Source organism: Theropithecus gelada, chromosome 15, assembly GCF_003255815.1.
Source record: "Theropithecus gelada isolate Dixy chromosome 15, Tgel_1.0, whole genome shotgun sequence".
NCBI classification, from domain to species: domain Eukaryota; kingdom Metazoa; phylum Chordata; class Mammalia; order Primates; family Cercopithecidae; genus Theropithecus; species Theropithecus gelada.
The window spans coordinates 30,422,634-30,440,631 of NC_037683.1; the positions used below are offsets into that span (position 1 = coordinate 30,422,634).

At 37.2% G+C, this 17,998-nt stretch overlaps 1 protein-coding gene across 3 annotated transcripts in view; it reads right to left on the bottom strand.

The window, feature by feature from the left end:
• The window catches only part of MUSK (muscle associated receptor tyrosine kinase), a 130,910-nt gene that overhangs the window by 99,970 nt on the left and 12,942 nt on the right, over nt 1-17,998 (bottom strand). For all 3 annotated transcript variants that reach the window (XM_025360020.1, XM_025360018.1, XM_025360019.1), the window contains exons 2-4: nt 17,302-17,428; nt 12,567-12,718; nt 6,047-6,174 (exon numbers count right to left, since the gene is read on the bottom strand). In XM_025360020.1, the coding sequence (XP_025215805.1) occupies nt 6,047-6,174; nt 12,567-12,718; nt 17,302-17,428 (407 nt within the window). The remainder of the gene's footprint in view (nt 1-6,046; nt 6,175-12,566; nt 12,719-17,301; nt 17,429-17,998) is intronic.

Here is a 17,998-nt window from a genome sequence, read left to right on the forward strand (position 1 = left end):
ATGAGTATATATGTAAGGGCTTATTTTACTTCCCCAAAGTCACTGCTAAATCTGATTAAAAGCATTGCTTTTAGAAGGGGGAAATGTTGCAGAAGGGGGTGGTGAGGCGTACAAAACTACATACTGGGTATAATGTACAGCACTTGGGTGATAGATGCACTAAAATCTCAGACTTGGCCACTATACAGTTCATCCGTGTAACCAAAAACCACTAGTACCCCAAAAACTATTGAAATAAAAATAAATAAATGCATTGCTTTTAGCTATCAAGTTTACCTTGAACCCTAGATGGTGTCTTTAGAAGAGTACATGTCCTTTGAAATACTAGAAAATTTCACACAAAATATTAAAATTACTCTTTAGAGTTTAAATATTACATCTGTCTTTTCTGTTTTGGACCCTAAATTCAGTAACATAAGTACAACCACCCTTGTTTGTCATTGTAGGAAATGCACCAAGATTTATAACAAAAGGAAAGCCAGATAATTAGATAATCATTAAACATTAGCAATATTTATTTTATTTTAAATAAAGCAGAGCTGAATAATTTTACACCTTAGTTCAGTTAATTGACATATGGTGACACCTTTGCATTCCCCATAAAATACACTATGCATTGTTAAATGAGAAACATAGTCTGTGATCTTTTAGATGATACAAAGATGGAAAGACAATAATGATGCCATATAATAATTTATCAATAAATGTGGGGATAAGATACAGAGGCAGTACAAAATAAGTGTATAGATAATAACTTTTTTTTTTTGAAATGGAGTCTCATTCTATTGCCCAGGCTAGAGTGCAGGGTGCGATCTTGCAACCTCTGCCTCTCAGGTTCAAGTGATTCTTCTGCCTCAGCCTCCTGAGTAGCTGGGATTATAGGCACGCACCACCACATCCAGCTAATTTTTGTATTTTTAGTAGAGACAGGATTTCACCATGTTGGCCAGGCTGGTCTTGAACTCCCAACCTCAGGTAATCCGCCTGCCTTGGCATCCTGAAGTGCTGGAATTACAGGTGTGACTACTCTTCGTGGCTCAGGAGGGATTTGCCAAGGTATTTGTGTATGAGTCTTGAGTCTTTTCGCCTAACTTCTCTCCAGAGCTCTCATTTCTTTTCTTCCAAACCTTGTCTCCGTCCCTCCTTCCAGAAATTGTCAGTTCTAAAGCCTGGGTTTTAGTGTCTCTTTTTCATCCCCTACGTCTCAGATTCAACATTAAAAAAATAAATGACATAACCAGTCAACAAATACAAGTGATTCCAGGTTTGCTTTTACATTGCCTCCTTTTCTATCTTTTTTTAAAATGTAAACTATAAATTTAATGATAATGTATCAATATTAGTTCATTGGTTGTAACTCATATACCCTACTAATGCATTATTTTTTGTTATTATTATACTTTAAGTTCTAGGTTACATGTACACAGCGTGCAGGTTTGTTATATATGTATACGTGTGCCATATTGGTGTGTGCCCCATTAACTCATCATTTACATTAGGTATATCTCCTAATGCTAACCCTCTCCCCTTTCCCTCTCCCCCCTCCCCACAATAGGCCCCGGTGTCCAAGTGATCTCATTGTTCAATTCCCACCTATGAGCGAGAACCTGCAATGTTTGGTTTTCTGTTCTTGGCGATAGTTTGCTGAGAATGATGGTTTCCAGCTGCATCCATGTCTCTACAAAGGACACGAACTCATCCTTTTTTATGGCTGCATAGTATTCCATGGTGTATATGTGCCACATTTTCTTAATCCAGTCTGTCACTGATGGACATTTGGGTTGATTCCAAGTCTTTGCTATTGTGAATAGTGCTGCAATAAACATATGTGTGCATGTGTCTTTATAGCAGCATGATTTATAATCCTTTGGGTATATCCCCAGTAATGGGATGGCTGGGTCATATGGTATTTCTAGTTCTAGATCCTTGAGGAATCGTCACACTGTTTTCCACAATAGTTGAACTAGTTTACACTCCCACCAACAGTGTAAAAGTGTGCCTATTTCTCCACATCCTCTCCAGCACCTGTTGTTTCCTGATTTTTTAATGATTGCCATTCTAACTGGCGTGAGATGGTATCTCATTGTGGTTTTGATTTGCATTTCTCTGATGTCCAGTGATGATGAGCATTTTTTCATGTGTCTGTTGGCTGTATGAATGTCTTCTTTTGAGAAGTGTCTTTTCATATCCTTTGCCCACTTTTTGATGAGGTTGTTAGTTTTTTTCTTGTAAATTTGTTTGAGTTCTTTGTACGTTCTGGATATTAGCGCTTTGTCAGACGAATAGATTGCAAAAATTTTCTCCCATTCTGTAGGTTGCCTGTTCACTCTGATGGTAGTTTCTTTTGCTGTGCAGAAACTCTTTAGTTTAATTAGATTCCATTTGTCAATTTTGGCTTTTGTTGCCGTTGCTTTTGGTGTTTTAGACATGAAGTCCTTGCCCATGCCTATGTCCTAAATGGTATTACCTAGGTTTTCTTCTAGGGTTTTTATGGTATTAGGTCTAACATTTAAGTCTCTAATCCATCTTGAATTAATTTTCGTATAAGGAGTAAGGAAAGGATCCAGTTTCAACTTTCTCCTTATGGCTAGCCGATTTTCCCAGCACCATTTATTAAATAGGGAATCCTTTCCCCATTTCTTGTTTTTGTCAGGTTTGTCAAAGATCAGTTGGCTGTAGAAGTCTGGTATTATTTCTGAGGGCTCTGTTCTGTTCCATTGGTCTACATCTCTGTTTTGGTACCAGTACCATGCTGTTTTGGTTACTGTAGCCTTGCAGTATAGTTTGAAGTCAGGTAGCGTGATGCCTCCAGCTTTGTTCCTTTGGCTTAGGATTGTCTTGGCAATGCGGGGTACTTTTTGGTTCCATATGAACTTTAAAGCAGTTTTTTGCAATTCTGTGAAGAAAGTCATTGGTAGCTTAATGGGGATGGCATTGAATCTATAAATTACTTTGGTCATTATGGCCATTTTCACAATATTGATTCTTCCTATCCATGAGCATGGTATGTTCTTCCATTTGTTTGTGTCCTCTTTTATTTCACTGAGCAGTGGTTTGTAGTTCTCCTTGAAGAGGTCCTTTACATCCCTTGTAAGTTGTATTACTAGGTATTTTATTCTCTTTGATGCTATTGTGAATGGGAGTTTATTCATGATTTGGCTCTCTGTTTGTCTGTTACTTGTATATAAGAATGCTTGTGATTTTTGCACATTGATTTTGTGTCCTGAAACTTTGCTGAAGTTGCTGATCAGCTTAAGGAGATTTTGGGCTGAGACGATGGGGTTTTCTAAATATACAATCATGTCATCTGTAAATAGGGACAGTTCGAATTCTTCTTTTCCTAACTGAATACCCTTTATTTCTTTCTCTTGCCTGATTGCCCTAGCAAGAACTTCCAACACTATGTTGAATAGGAGTGGTGAGAGAGGGCATCCCTGTCTTGTGCCAGTTTTCAAAGGGAATGCTTCCAGTTTTTGCCCATTCAGTATGATATTGACTGTGGGTTTATCATAAATAGCTCTTATTATTTTGAGATATGTTCCATCAATACCAAATTTATTGAGAGTTTTTAGCATGAAGGGCTGTTGAATTTTATCAAAGGCCTTTTCTGCATCTATTGAGATAATCATGTGGTTTTTGTCTTTTTGTCTTTGGTTCTGTTTATATGCTGGATTACGTTTATACGCTTTTTGTCTTTGGTTCTGTTTATATGCTGGATTATGTTTATTGATTTGCGTATGTTGAACCAGCCTTCCATCCCAGGATGAAGCCCACTTGATCATGGTGGATAAGCTTTTTGATGTGCTGCTAGATTCAGTTTGCCAGTATTTTATTGAGGATTTTTACATCGATGTTCATCAGGGATATTGGTCTAAAATTCTCTTTTTTTGTTGTGTCTCTGCCAGGCTTTGGTATCAGGATAATGTTGGCCTCATAAAATGACTGAGGAAGGATTCCCTCTTTTTCTATTGATTGGAATAGTTTCAGAAGAAATGGTACGAGCTCCTCCTTGTACCTCTGGTAGAATTCGACTGTGAATCCATCTGGTCCTGGACTTTTTTTTGGTTGGTAGGCTATTAATTATTGCCTCAATTTCAGAGCCTGCTATTGGTCTATTCAGGGATTCAACTTCTTCCTGGTTTAGTCTTGGGAGAGTGTAAGTGTCCAGGAAATTATCCATTTCTTCCAGGCTTTCTAGTTTATTTGCGTAGAGGTGTTTATAGTATTCTCTGATGGTAGTTTGTATTTCTGTGGGGTCGGTGGTGATATCCCCTTTATCATTTTTTATTGTGTCTACTTGATTCTTCTCTCTTTTCTTCTTTATTAGTCTTGCTAGCGGTCTATCAATTTTGTTGATCTTTTCAAAAAACCAGCTCCTGGATTCATTGATTTTTTGGAGGGTTTTTTTGTGTCTCTATCTCCTTCAGTTCTGCTCTGATCTTAGTTATTTCTTGCCTTCTGCTATCTTTTGAATGTGTTTGCTCTTGCTTCCCTAGTTCTTTTAATTGTGATGTTAGGGTGTCAGTTTTAGATCTTTCCTGCTTTCTCTTGTGGGCATTTAGTGCTATAAATTTCCCTCTACACACTGCTTTAAATGTGTCACAGAGATTCTGGTATGTTGTATCTTTGTTCTCATTGATTTCAAAGAACATCTTTATTTCTGCCTTCATTTCATTATGTACCCAGTAGTCATTCAGGAGCAGGTTGTTCAGTTTCCATGTAGTTGAGCAGTTTTGATTGAGTTTCTTAGTCCTGAGTTCTAGTTTGATTGCACTGTGGTCTGAGAGACAGTTTGCTATAATTTCTGTTCTTGTACATTTGCTGAGGAGTGTTTGACTTCCAACTATGTGGTCAATTTTGGAATAAGTGCAATGTGGTGCTGAGAACAATGTATATTCTCTTGGTTTGGGGTGGAGAGTTCTGAAGATGTCTATTAGGTCCACTTGGTGCAGATTTGAGTTCAATTCCTGGATATCCTTGTTAACTTTCTGTCTCGTTGATCTGTCTAATGTTGACAGTGGGGTGTTAAAGTCTCCCATTATTATTGTATGGGAGTCTAAGTCTCTTTGTAAGTCTCTAAGGACTTGCTTTATGAATCTGGGTGCTCCTGTATTGGGTGCATATATATTTAGGATAGTTAGCTCTTCCTGATGAATTGATCCCTTTACCATTATGTAATGACCTTCTTTGTCTCTTTTGATCTTTGTTGGTTTAAAGTCTGTTTTATCAGAGACTAGGATTGCAACCCCTGCTTTTTTTTGTTTTCCATTTGCTTGGTAGATCTTCCTCCATCCCTTTATTTTGGGCCCATGTGTGTCTCTGCATGTGAGATGGGTCTCCTGAATACAGCAAACTGATGGGTCTTGACTCTTTATCCAATTTGCTAGTCTGTGTCTTTTAATTGGAGCATTTAGTCCATTTACATTTAAGGTTAATATTGTTATGTGTGAACTTGATCCTGTCATTATGATATTACCTGGTTATTTTGTTCGTTAGTTGATGCAATTTCTTCCTAGCATCGATGGACTTTACATTTTGGCATGTGTTTGCAATGGCTGGTACTGGTTGTTCCTTTCCATGTTTAGTGCTTCCTTCAGGATCTCTTGTAGGGCAAGCCTGGTGGTGACAAAATCTCTAAGCATTTGCTTGTCTGTAAAGGATTTTATTTCTCCTTCACTTATGAAGCTTAGTTTGGCTGGATATGAAATTCTGGGTTGAAACTTCTTTTCTTTAAGAATGTTGAATATTGGCCCCCACTCCCTTCTGGCTTATAGAGTTTCTGGCAAGAGATCTGCTGTTAGTCTGATGAGCTTCCCTTTGTTCTATCTTTAACATTATTGGTTCCTATTTCTTTTTTTTCCTAGTCAGACCCAAATGAAATGTCATACAGTTTGCATATATGCAAACAGAAATATTTACATTTGGTTAAAATGTACATGGAAATTATTTTATATTAGAAGTTTGTAAGTGTGTAACTGAGTATGTAATGAAATGTTATATTTTAAAATACATTTTATATACATGTTTTAACATCATAACCACTTACCCTGAGAGGGCTGTCTCCCTTTATCCAAGACACTGATGGTTTGGGATTACCCATTGTAGTACATGGTAGGACTGCTTTTAATCCCTCTATTATTTTCACATTTATGGGTGGACGAGTTATTTTAGGTTCTAAAAAGAAATGAAAATTCAGAATAAATAAGTCAATATGGCTTTATTAAACCTAGAGTTTCTAACTTTCAATTTAATTCTAAATATCTGTTTTAAGATTCATTTGAGGCATGTTACGTTAAAAAATTCACCAAATGCTAAGACAGTTTTCTTCAGTAGATATCAAACAGAAATCAGTTTAGAAACACTTGGTTGTCTCTGCTTTATTAGAATCTTACTAGGAAAACACAAATTTATGAAAAATATTAAGAGTGTGAAGTTACCATAGCAGTCTTCATTTTAAAAGATAGTTAATAAAAGCCAATTAACATAGGCTGTCACCATAGCAATTCAACATTATTTAACTCATACTGATAGACATAAAACATTTAAAAAGAAAATTTTGCTATAACTATATTCTTATATAGTTATAAATTATGACCTATTTTCCCTTTTGCTTCCATCTTAATTTGACTATTAAATTTGATGATTATTAATTAAATACATTCATTCTCTAGAAAGTAAACCAGATATGATTATATTAACAACCAGAAGAAATTCTCTCATACAATTTGGGGGGGACTCAATTCTGTAAAGCAAACATGTAATTTACTGTTCAAACACTCTTAATCTTTCAGAAGAAATAGTTTACACCAGTTAATTTTTATTCTCAAATATGAAACTTTCAAAGAAAGTTATTAAATCTCATATACAAAAGAATTGATAAGTTCAGGATGCCAGTTATTTTAGTGCTATTCATAAAATAGTTAAAACTACATTTATGTCCTTAGGAATTTTATGCTACAGATACAGAGGGGTCTTGGCAAGAAAGACTACTGAGAAATGGATACATTTTATTTCTTGCAGGACATGTGCCATAACCAATTTGTTGTTTTGACAAAGGAAAGCATAAAATAAGGACATTTTTTCCTTCTAATTCATTGAGAGGGACAGGAGTGGGGGCTTTGATGTTGTTGGTAGTAAGAGGTATTTGCAAAGCCTTCATGATCTGTTGGTTTTTTATATTTATTTATTTATTTATTTATTTATTTATTTTGAGATGGAGTCTGGCTGTGTCGCCCAGGCTGGAGTGCAGTGGCACAATCTCAGCCCACTGCAAGCTCCGCCTCCTGGATTCACACCATTCTCCTGCCTCAGCTTCCCAAGTAGCTGGGACAGGAGGCACCCGCCACCCATGCCTGGCTAATTTGTTTGTTCGTTTTTTATTTTTTTTGTATTTTTAGTTGAGACGGGGTTTCACCCTGTTAGTCAGGATAATCTCGATCTCCTGACCTTGTGATCTGCCCACCTCGGCCTCCCAAAGTGCTGGGATTCCTGTTGGTTTTTAATCTAAGCATTCACTGACATTTAGAGTTGCTGTGGCCCTGTGTTATAGCAAAAATACAAGGAAGACTTTAAAATATAGGAAAATAACAACTTTATTACTTTGCCTGCTATCTATAGCATACAACTCTCCTTCTAATAAAGTGTAAATACCTACATTTAGATACAGTAATGGCTGGGTTCCTCAATTGTGAGTTGTATTGTCATACAGTTGCTGGGAAAAACTTAGCTTAGCACTTGATATTCCTATGACAGTCAAATAAAGTGATATCTGTGCCTTCCATGGGTTCCCGGAACAAGATCTCTATGGTAAACCTGAGGCACAGATAATGTCTTAGGTAAAGACCTTTGGTTAAAGCAAAAAACTCCTATCTTCTCAGTAACATGACATGATGTCTTGGTCATCTGTTAGGTGAGGGGTGAGGAATTCCCTTTTGGGAAATTGAATATAAAGTCAACTAGGAATGACTAGAGTATTGACGCATAGCCATGGATCCCCACTGTAAGGGAATATGATTCAGGGTGGAGTCATAAGTACTGACCAATAAGTACTGGTCACCTTAAAGCAGAGTGCTGGAAGTATCCTGCTGTGCCAGCATTGAGACTTCAGCTGATGGACCATTAGGAATTTAGGGGACGGAGCTCTTCGGGGGAGGCTTAAGAGAACTGGAGTAGTGCTAGGGATTGGGGAATCTTGGAAGCCTTACAAAACAGGTCTTCCCAAGAAGTATGGAAGCATTCCAAAATTTTAGCAATTGGAATGGCCACACTGGTGTATATCCACATGAATGGATGAGATCTCCAAAAGGAGAGGTTGGAAAAAACAAGACAAGAAAAGGGGATTTAGTATAGAACCCAAATAAAGAATATTTGGGCCAGAGAGAATATGTAAAACATTCAAAAGAAAGGTAGTGTCACAAAGTAAGGAAATACTTGAATGTGTTTCATCTTCAGAATCAAGTCTTCATTATTTAGCAAATGAGAGCATTCCAACTTCCTTATTCTATTTCTTACTGCTCCGCATACTGAAGGGAAGCCTGCGTATAGGCAGATCCCCACCTACTTACGCACAGTAAGTACCAAATCAGTATTCCATGAAGTCCTGCTATTCCCACCAGCTTTTTAACCTAATTAACTGAAGACTCCATGTATATTTATGACCAAAAAATAAAAGATCAATTGAGAAAAATTGTAAACATAAAATGATGGAGTCAAAACAAAATCAATGTTTTTTTCTGAAGGAAATAAAATGCAGGGAAAGAAAGAAAATGTCTTTTTAAAAGATGCACTAGTGATATCTTTAGAAGCTTAAGTGAATGTTGTATCATACAAGTGAGTTTGTTATAAAAACAGAGCCATCAAGGAAATTCTTAGAAATTAAAAATATAGTTTTTAAGACCAAAACACTCAGAATAACAAAACAGTCATACCAGAGACCACATTCATAATATGAAGGAAAAGTAAAAGGAATCTTCAAGAGAATAGAATATCAAGACATGCAGAAAATATGAGGAAAAAAATTTGAAGTCATAGAGAAAGAAAAATGAAAAAAAATAGAGAAAATGTACCTGATTTTCAAAAAAGCTTTGGTCTTTAGATCAAAAAGGCCCACCTAGGCTGGGTGCAGTGGCTCACTCCTGTAATCTCGATACTTTGGGAGGCCAAGGTGGGAGGATCATTTGAGCACAGGAGTTCAAGACCAGCCTGTGCAACATAGTGAGAACTTATCTCTACCAAAAAAAGTAAATAAGTAAATAAATAAAATTAGCCTGGCATGGTGGCTCATGCCTGTAGTCCTAGCTACTTGGGAGGCTAAAGCAGGAGGATTGCTTTAGCCCGAGCAGTCAAGGCTGCAGTGAGCCATGATCATATCACTGCACTACAGCCTGAGTTACAGAGTGAGATCTTGTCTCAAAAGAAAACAAAACAAAATAAAAACTAAACAAACAAATAAAGAAAAAACAAGTCTCACCCAGAACTGTGTAGGAATAATTCTTAAAAATATACCTGAAATATTCTTGTGAATTTGTGAAATTTATGAACTCTAGAAATAAGAAGAAAAATCCTAAACTTTTTAAGAGAGACATCAGATTTATTTGTAAAGAAATAAGAAAAAGACTTCTCATTTGCAACAGAGAATTACCTACTAAAACTAAAGAAAGAGGCTTTTAAAACTCTGATTCTGCACACAGCAAAATTATTATCCAACAATGCAAGCAAAATGAAGACTTCCAAACATGCAAAAATTCAGGAAATATTTTACATCTTCACTTTCTGAAAAAAGTACCTAATGATTTCCTCCAGCAAAATAACAAACGATAAGAAATAAATGATGAAAGACAAAAACGCAAAAACTAAAAATAAATGTCCCAAGTAGATCTAAATTCCTCTAATTTGTGTGGTGCCAGTATGTATGGTTGTAAGAGTGTCAGAGAAGAGAAGATGAAGGTTACATCATTGTAAGATTGACAGTTTGCAAGTAGCAGATGTTTACAGGACAGGAGGCCATGAGATTTAAAGATGCTGGTAAGGCAGTGTTTGATGATTCACCACCAGGTAGAAGAAAGAACAAAGTATGGAAGGAAATAAAAGCCCCATTGGGGAGTCAATGGAAAGGAGAACAGAGAGGAATCAAGGTAAGAGAACTTGATGATGTTGGTGATGCTGATATTGTATAGCAAGAGTAGGAGAATGAGAGAGATTGAGACACTGTTGTTAGCTGAGAAGGAGACAATGGAAGTTTGTGCCCACAAACTCTACTTGAAGGCAAGTCATGAGTATGGGAAACTGCTTTGTTCATCTGGCAAGGCTGGACCAAAAAATGTCCATGATCAGAGAGTGATGTACTGGAGCTGAAGATTTCAAATGCAGACTACTTCCAGAGGGTGACAAGGCCAAGAGTGAATCATCGATTGGGTAGGCTGATAAAGAGTTCACACAAACAGGCTCATGACTGTAATCCCAGCACTTTGGGAAACCAAGGTGGGCAGATTACTCGAGGTCAGGAGCTTGAGACTGGCCTGACCAACTTGGCGAAACTCTGACTCTACCAAAAATACAAAAACTAGCTGGGTCTGGTGGCACATGCCTGTAATCCCAGCTACTTGGGAGGCTGGGGCAGGAGAATTGCTTGAACTTAGGAGGCAGAGGTTGCAGTAAGCCATGATCACATCACTGTACTCCAGCCTGAGTATATAAATATATAAATATATATAAATATAAATAAATATATATAAATATATATTTATATATAATATGTATTAAATATATATTTAAATATATATATATATATAACAAAAAAAACAGTTAACACAAACAACCTAAGTACCCATTAATGATAGACTGGATAAAGAAAATGTGGTACATATACACCGTGGAATACTATGCAGCCATAAAATGGAATGAGATCATGTCCTTTGCAAGGACATGGAAGGAATTGGAAGCCGTAATCCTCAGTAAACTAATGCAGGAACAGAAAATCAAACACTGCATGTTCTCACTTATAAGTGGGAGCTCACGATGGGAACACATGAACACATGGGGGGAAACAGCACACGCTGGGGCCCGTCGGGGGTATTGGTGTGGGGAGGGAGAGCATCATGAAGAATAGAACGGATGCTAGGCTTAATACCTAGTTGATGGGATGATCTGTGCAATATACCACCATGGCACATGTTTACCTATGTAAAACACCTGCACATTCTGCAGATGTACCCCTGAACTCAAAATGAAAGTTAAAAAAGTAAAACCACTATTCCTCATAAACTACTACATATATGTGTGTACATATAGATTAAAAGTATGGGCCTTGAAATTGAAAAAAAAAATGGCAAACATCACTGGATTTGTGGAGGTCAAGGAATTGTGAGAATTAAGTGGTTAGTCGTTCTATCTCATGGCTGTTAAAATTTCTTAGGGTGATTACAGGAGTAGAGATAGATAGATAGTAAGCCTGGAATCAAATTTTGTAATAAATATGGGGAAGTGCCTAGATTATTAGATGACATGATGAATACAGTTAGAGAAAAGATAGGTCAGAATGGCATAGGCACTCATCAGAGGAAAGATTTTGTATAGGAATACAAAATAGAATGGTTTAAAAGCAACATTGAGGGGCTGAGAGATTACCTTGTAGACATGAAGTGGGGAAAATAGAACCGCTTCCATTGAAGCAGAAAATCACTCTGAAGAACATCAACTTTGAAATAAGGAAAAAGGGTAGAAGTGTCTGCAAAGAGGTTAGAAATAAAAAGGTATAACTTATACCTCATGTAAATGACGAGTTGATGGGTGCTGACAAGTTGATGGGTGCAGCACGCCAACATGGCACAAGTATGCATATGTAATAAACCTGCACGTTGTGCACATGTACCCTAGAACTTAAAGTATAATAATAAAGAAAAAAAAAAAACAAAAAGAAATAAAAAGGTGTTTGGTTGTGTTTCACAGATGTGGGGTAAGGGATTTAGAGGAAGGTTTCCTGGTGGAAGAATTCAGGGTGGAAGTCAGGAGATGTGTGAAGTTAAGAAAATGGGAGAGGACAGAGAATTGAGAGGCTTGCCTTAGGGTAGTGGTTGATGGCAGGTATAAGAGGTGTGGAATTAACTGGCCTCAGGGTTGTGCTTGAACTTCAACTTGTCTCCCTGCTGAATCACCAGGCCTGAGAAAATCTCTATTTACTGACTGTTTTAAAGTGTACCAAGTCAGGGTGGGCGCAGTGGCTCAAGCCTGTAATCCTAGCACTTTGGGAGGCCAAGGTAGGCGGATCACCTGAGGTCAGGAGTTCCAGAGCAGCCTGTCCAACATAGTAAAACCCCGTATCTTCTAAAAATAGAAAAATTACCCAGGTGTGGTGGCATGAACCTGTAGTGCCAGCTACTCAGGAGCCTGAGGCAGGAGAATCACTTGAACCCAGGAGGTCAAGGTTGCAGTAAACCGAGATCACACCACTGCACTCCAGCCTGGGCAACAGTGAGACTCTGTCTCAAAAAAATATATAAAAAATAAATAAATAACTAAGTGTACCAAGTCAACTTTCAAATCAATAGACGAATCTCTTTCCCACTCACTCATCTTCACTTGCAGGGCTCCACAACTCTCCACAGCTCCTCCCACACCATTGTTGGCTGTGCAGCAGTAAATGCCATCATCACTGTCTTCCACACTCAGGATGGTGAGGAGCTGACCATTCTCCCGGATGCTGTACCGGGTGTCAAAGAGCCTGCAGGTCACAGAGAAAAATGACAGATTAGTGCTTCATCTGTGATTTTTTTGCTATGATTAATTTATCAAACTGATGAATTGTTAATGAGGAAGTAGAATAAAGGTGAGAGGAAACTTGAGTGAGTTCTGAATAATAGAATAACCTTACTTGGTAATATAAAGCTAACATTATATTCTCATCTTTCTTAGGCTCCAATAGTCAAAGTACCATAGTCCTTCAAAAACACTTAAGACAAAATGTAAAGTTTACTTTGTTCAGGAAAGCATATAAAACCAAGATACAGGGGTCTTCTCCCAATAATTTCTGGGAAGTAGCAGCTATTAATAGATAATGAACATGCATACGTATAAATACAATGAACAGAAAGAGTTAATTATTTGTAGAAGTAACTAATGATTAGTTGAATATTCATTCTTTCATTAAACAATTGCTTATTACTTACTGAATGCTAACAAGTGCCAGGCACACTTCTAGTTACTTGGGATATATAAGGAAGGAAAACAATTTCAAACAACAAAAATATATGCTTTACATATATTATCTATTTAATTATATGCACACCATTTGTTGAGAAGGGAATTAGGGCGATAGAAAGAAATAGGAAGAGAAGCAGCAATATAAAAGAGAGTTTCTTTTAACCAAATAAGATTTTTTTAATGCCAAATGCTTGTGGTAAGCAGAATAACACTCCCACAAAGGTTCTTGTTTTAATCACCAAAATCTGTCAATATGTTACCTTATTTTGCAGATGTTAAGAATCCTAAAATGGAGTATTCTGGACTATTCAAGTGGGCCCTGTGTGATAATAAGTATCCTTAAAAGATGGAAGAAGGAGGCAGATTGATAAAGGGAGGTACGACAATGGAGGCAGAGGTCAGAGTAGTGCCATTGCTAGCATTATAAGTGGAGTACGGGGCCAAGGAATGCAGGTGGCCTCTAGAAGCTAGGAAAGGCAAGAAATCAGATTCTTCCCTAGAGCCTCCAGAAGGAACTCAGCCATGCCAACACTGACTTTAGCCCAGAGAGATTTATTTCATACTTGTGACCTCCAGAACGATAACATAGTATGTTTATGTTGTTTTAGGCCACTAAGTTTGTGGTAATTTGTTACAGCAAGAATAAGAAACAAATACAGGTTTTGGTACCTGGAAGTGTGGTGCTGCTGCAATAAATACCTAAACATGTGGATATGGCTTTGAAATTGAGGAATAGTTAGAACTGAGAAAAATTTGAAAAGCGTGCTAGAAAAAGCCTGCATTTCCTCAAAGAGACTGTTAATAGAAATATGTGTGTTAATGATTCTGCTCCTGAGGAATTGGAAGGAAGAGAGTTGAATGGTAGAGAAAATCTAAATCATCTTAAAGAATACCTAAATTATCATGAACAGACTGTTGGTAGAAATATGTATGTTCAAAGCACTACTGGTGGGGACTTGGGTGGAAACCAGGAGCATGTTACTAGGAAAGGAAGAAAAGGGGATCCTTGTTATGCAGGACAGAGAACTTAGCTGAATAGTGTCCTGCAGTTATGTGGAAAACAAAACTTGTGAATGATGAACTCAGATATTTAGCTGAGGAAATTTCTAAGCAATGTGTCGAAGCTGTGGCCTCATTTCTTTTTGCTGGTTATAGTAAAATTCAAGAGGAAAAGATAAGTGGGAAAAACTGCTAAGCAAAAAAGGAACCAGGACTTGATGATTTGGGATTATTAGCCTATCCAGATTGCACAAAATACTAGAAAACCAAATTCAACAATACATTAGAAAGATCATCTGTCATGACCAACTGGAGTTTATCCCTGGGATACAAGGATAGTTCAACATATGCAAATCAATCAATGTGATACATCATATCAAAAGATAAAGGGTAAGAAACATATGGTCATTTCAATATATGCTGAAAAAGCATTTGATAAAAATTCAGCATCCCTTCGTGATAAAAACCCTCAAAAATTACATGGAAAATGCCTCAGAATAATAAAAGCCATATACGACAGACCCACAGCCAGTATCATACTGAATGGGGAAAAACTGAAAGCCTTTCCTCTAATCTGGAATGCAACAAGGATGCCTGCTGTCACCACTGTTACTCAAAACAGTCCTGGAAGTCCTACCTAGAGCAATCAGACAAGAGAAAGATATTAAGGGCCATCCAAATTGGATGGGAAGAAATATCTTTTTTACAGATGATATGCTCTTATATTTGGAAAAGCTTAGACTCCACAGAAAACTATTAGAACTGATAAATTCAGCGAAGTTGCAGGATACGAAAATCAACATACAAAAATCAGTAACATTTGTATATGCCAACAATGAACAATATGAAAAATAAATTTTAAAATAATCCTGTTTACAATAGCCACACATAAAATTAAATAGGAATTAATCAAAGAAGTAAAAGATCTCTATAATGAAAACTGTAAGACACCAATGACAGAAATTCATGAGGACACCAAAAAATGGAAATATATTCCATATTAATAGATTGGAATAATCAATATTATTAAAATGTCTATACTACTGAAAGCAATCTATAGATTCCATGTAATTCCTATCAAAATACCAATGGTATTCTTCACAGAAATAGAAAAAAAATCCTAAAATTTATGTGGAACCACGAAAGGCCCAGAATAGCCAAAAGAAAAATGAAAAAAAGCTGGAGGAATCACATTGCCTTACTTCAAATCATACTACAGAGCTAGAGTAACCAAAACAGCATGGTACTTGCATCAAAAGAGACACATAGACCAATGGGACAAAAATGGAGAACCCAGAAATAAATTCATGCACCTACAGTGAACTCATTTTCTTTTCTTTTTTTTTTTTTTTTTTTTTTTTTTTTGAGACAGAGTCTCGCTCTGTCGCCCAGGCTGGAGTGCAGTGGCGCGATCTTGGCTCACTGCAAGCTCCGCCTCCCGGGTTCACGCCATTCTCCTGCCTCAGCCTCCCGAGTAGCTGGGACTACAGGCGCCCACAACCGCGCCCGGCTAATTTTTTGTATTTTTAGTAGAGACGGGGTTTCACCGTGGTCTCGATCTCCTGACCTTGTGATCCGCCCGCCTCGGCCTCCCAAAGTGCTGGGATTACAGGCGTGAGCCACCGCGCCCGGCCTCAGTGAACTCATTTTCAACAAAGGTACCAAGAACATACACAAAGAAAAAGTCTCTTCAGTAAATGATGTGTGGAAAAGTGGATTTCCATGTATGGAAGAATGAAACTAGACCCCTATCTCTCTCCATATACAAAAATCAAATCAAAATGGATTAAAGACTTAAATCTAAGACTTCAAACTATGAAACTACCACAAGAAAACATTGGGGAAACTCTCCAGGACATTGGTCTGCGCAAAAATTTCTTGAGCAATATCCACAAGCACAGGCAACCAAAACAAAAATGGACAAATGGGATCACATCAAGTTAAAAGGCCTTCTGCACAGCAAAGGATACAATAAACGAAGTGAAGAGACAACAAATAGAATGGGAGAAAATATTTGCAAACTACCCATCTGACAAAAGATTAGTGTCCAGAATACATATGGAGCTCAAACAACTTTACAGTAAAAAATCAATTAATCCAATCAAACATAGGCAAAAGATTTGAACAATTTCTCAAAAGAAGACATGCAAATGGCAAACAGGCATATGAAAAAGTGCTCATAATCATTGATCATCAGAGAAATGCAAATAAAAACTACAATGAGATATCATCTCACCTCAGAATATGGCTTATATCCAAAAGACAGGCAATAACAAATGTTGGCAAGGATGTGTAGATAAGGGAACCCTTGTATACTGTTGATGTGGGAATGTAAATTAGTACAGCCACTAAAGAGAATAGTTTGAAGTTTCCTCAAAAAACTAAAAATTGAGCTACCATATGATCCGGCAATCCCACTGCTGGATGCATAAGCAAAAGAAAGGAAATCAGTATATCAACGAGATATCTGCACTTTTATGTTTGTTGCAGCACTGTTTATAGTAACTAAGATTTGGAAGCAACTTATGTGTTCATTAACAAATGAAAGGATAAAGAAAATGTGGTACATAGACACAATGGAGTACTATTCAGCCATAAAAAGAATGAGATCCAGTCATTTGCAAAGACATGGATGGAACTGGAGATCATTATGTTAACTGAAATCAGCCAGGCACAAGAGATAAACATTGCATGTTCTCACTTATTTGTGGGATCTAAACATCAAAACAATTGAACTCGGACATGGAGAGTAAAAGGATGGTTACCAGAGGCTGGAAAGGGTAGTACAGGGATCGGGAGGACTAGCGGATGTTTAGTGGGTACAAAAAAGTAGAAAGAATGAAAAAGTCCTACTATTTGATAAGACAACAGAGTGGCTATAGTAAATAATAACTTAGTTATACATTTTAAAATAACTTAAAGTGTGTAATTGGATTGTTTGTAACTCAAATGATAAATGCTTGAGGGGATGGATACCCCATTCTCCACGAGGTACTTATTTTACATTGCATGCCTGTATCAAAATGTCTCATCTACTTCATAAATATGTATATACCTACTATATACCCACAACAATTTTAAAAAATTAAAATGTGGAATACTTACTTAATGAGAATTTTATTTCTGGTCCAGGAAATCTCAGGCTGGGGGTAGGATTCCACTGCACACATGAAAGTAGCCACTTCTTCAACTAAGGCATCCACAGTTTCAAGAGGAGTGGTGATGACAGGAGCTGAAAGGAAAGGAGAAACCAAAAGAGAACATTCCAGAATTTTGTTTACTAACCCTTCCTTAAGCAGTCAGAAGCCATTATATACCTGAATGAGAATTCTGTTTTCCCAGAGTAGAAATTTGCCAAAAGAAAGGAAGAGCTTATGTAAAGAATGTTGTTTCTACTTCCAAACTAGGCATTTGAAAATCAAAAGAGAAGACTCCCAGGAGAGCAGGGCTTAGACTCCATGATATATGAGGAGAGGCAGATCCAAGTTTTACGGGGCCCAAGTTTATGCAACTTGAGTGTACTTTTTAAAGAAAAAATAGAAAATTATGAATACAAAATTTCTGTGGCCACCCCAGTATTATCAGCATAAAGGAAAGTGACTCTGAAGGGAAGTCAAGGTGGAAAAGGATAATAATTTTAAAAATTGTTGTTTAAGAACAATTTTCCCCTGATTTTATAAAAATAGACACTCATATAAGCACATTACTAAAGCCCAGCGAGGGTCTTAGAAAGGGCTCCTGCAAATGAGAGAATCTGAAGCTTAAGCTTCATCAGATTTGTAGAGAATTCACTGTGGCATAC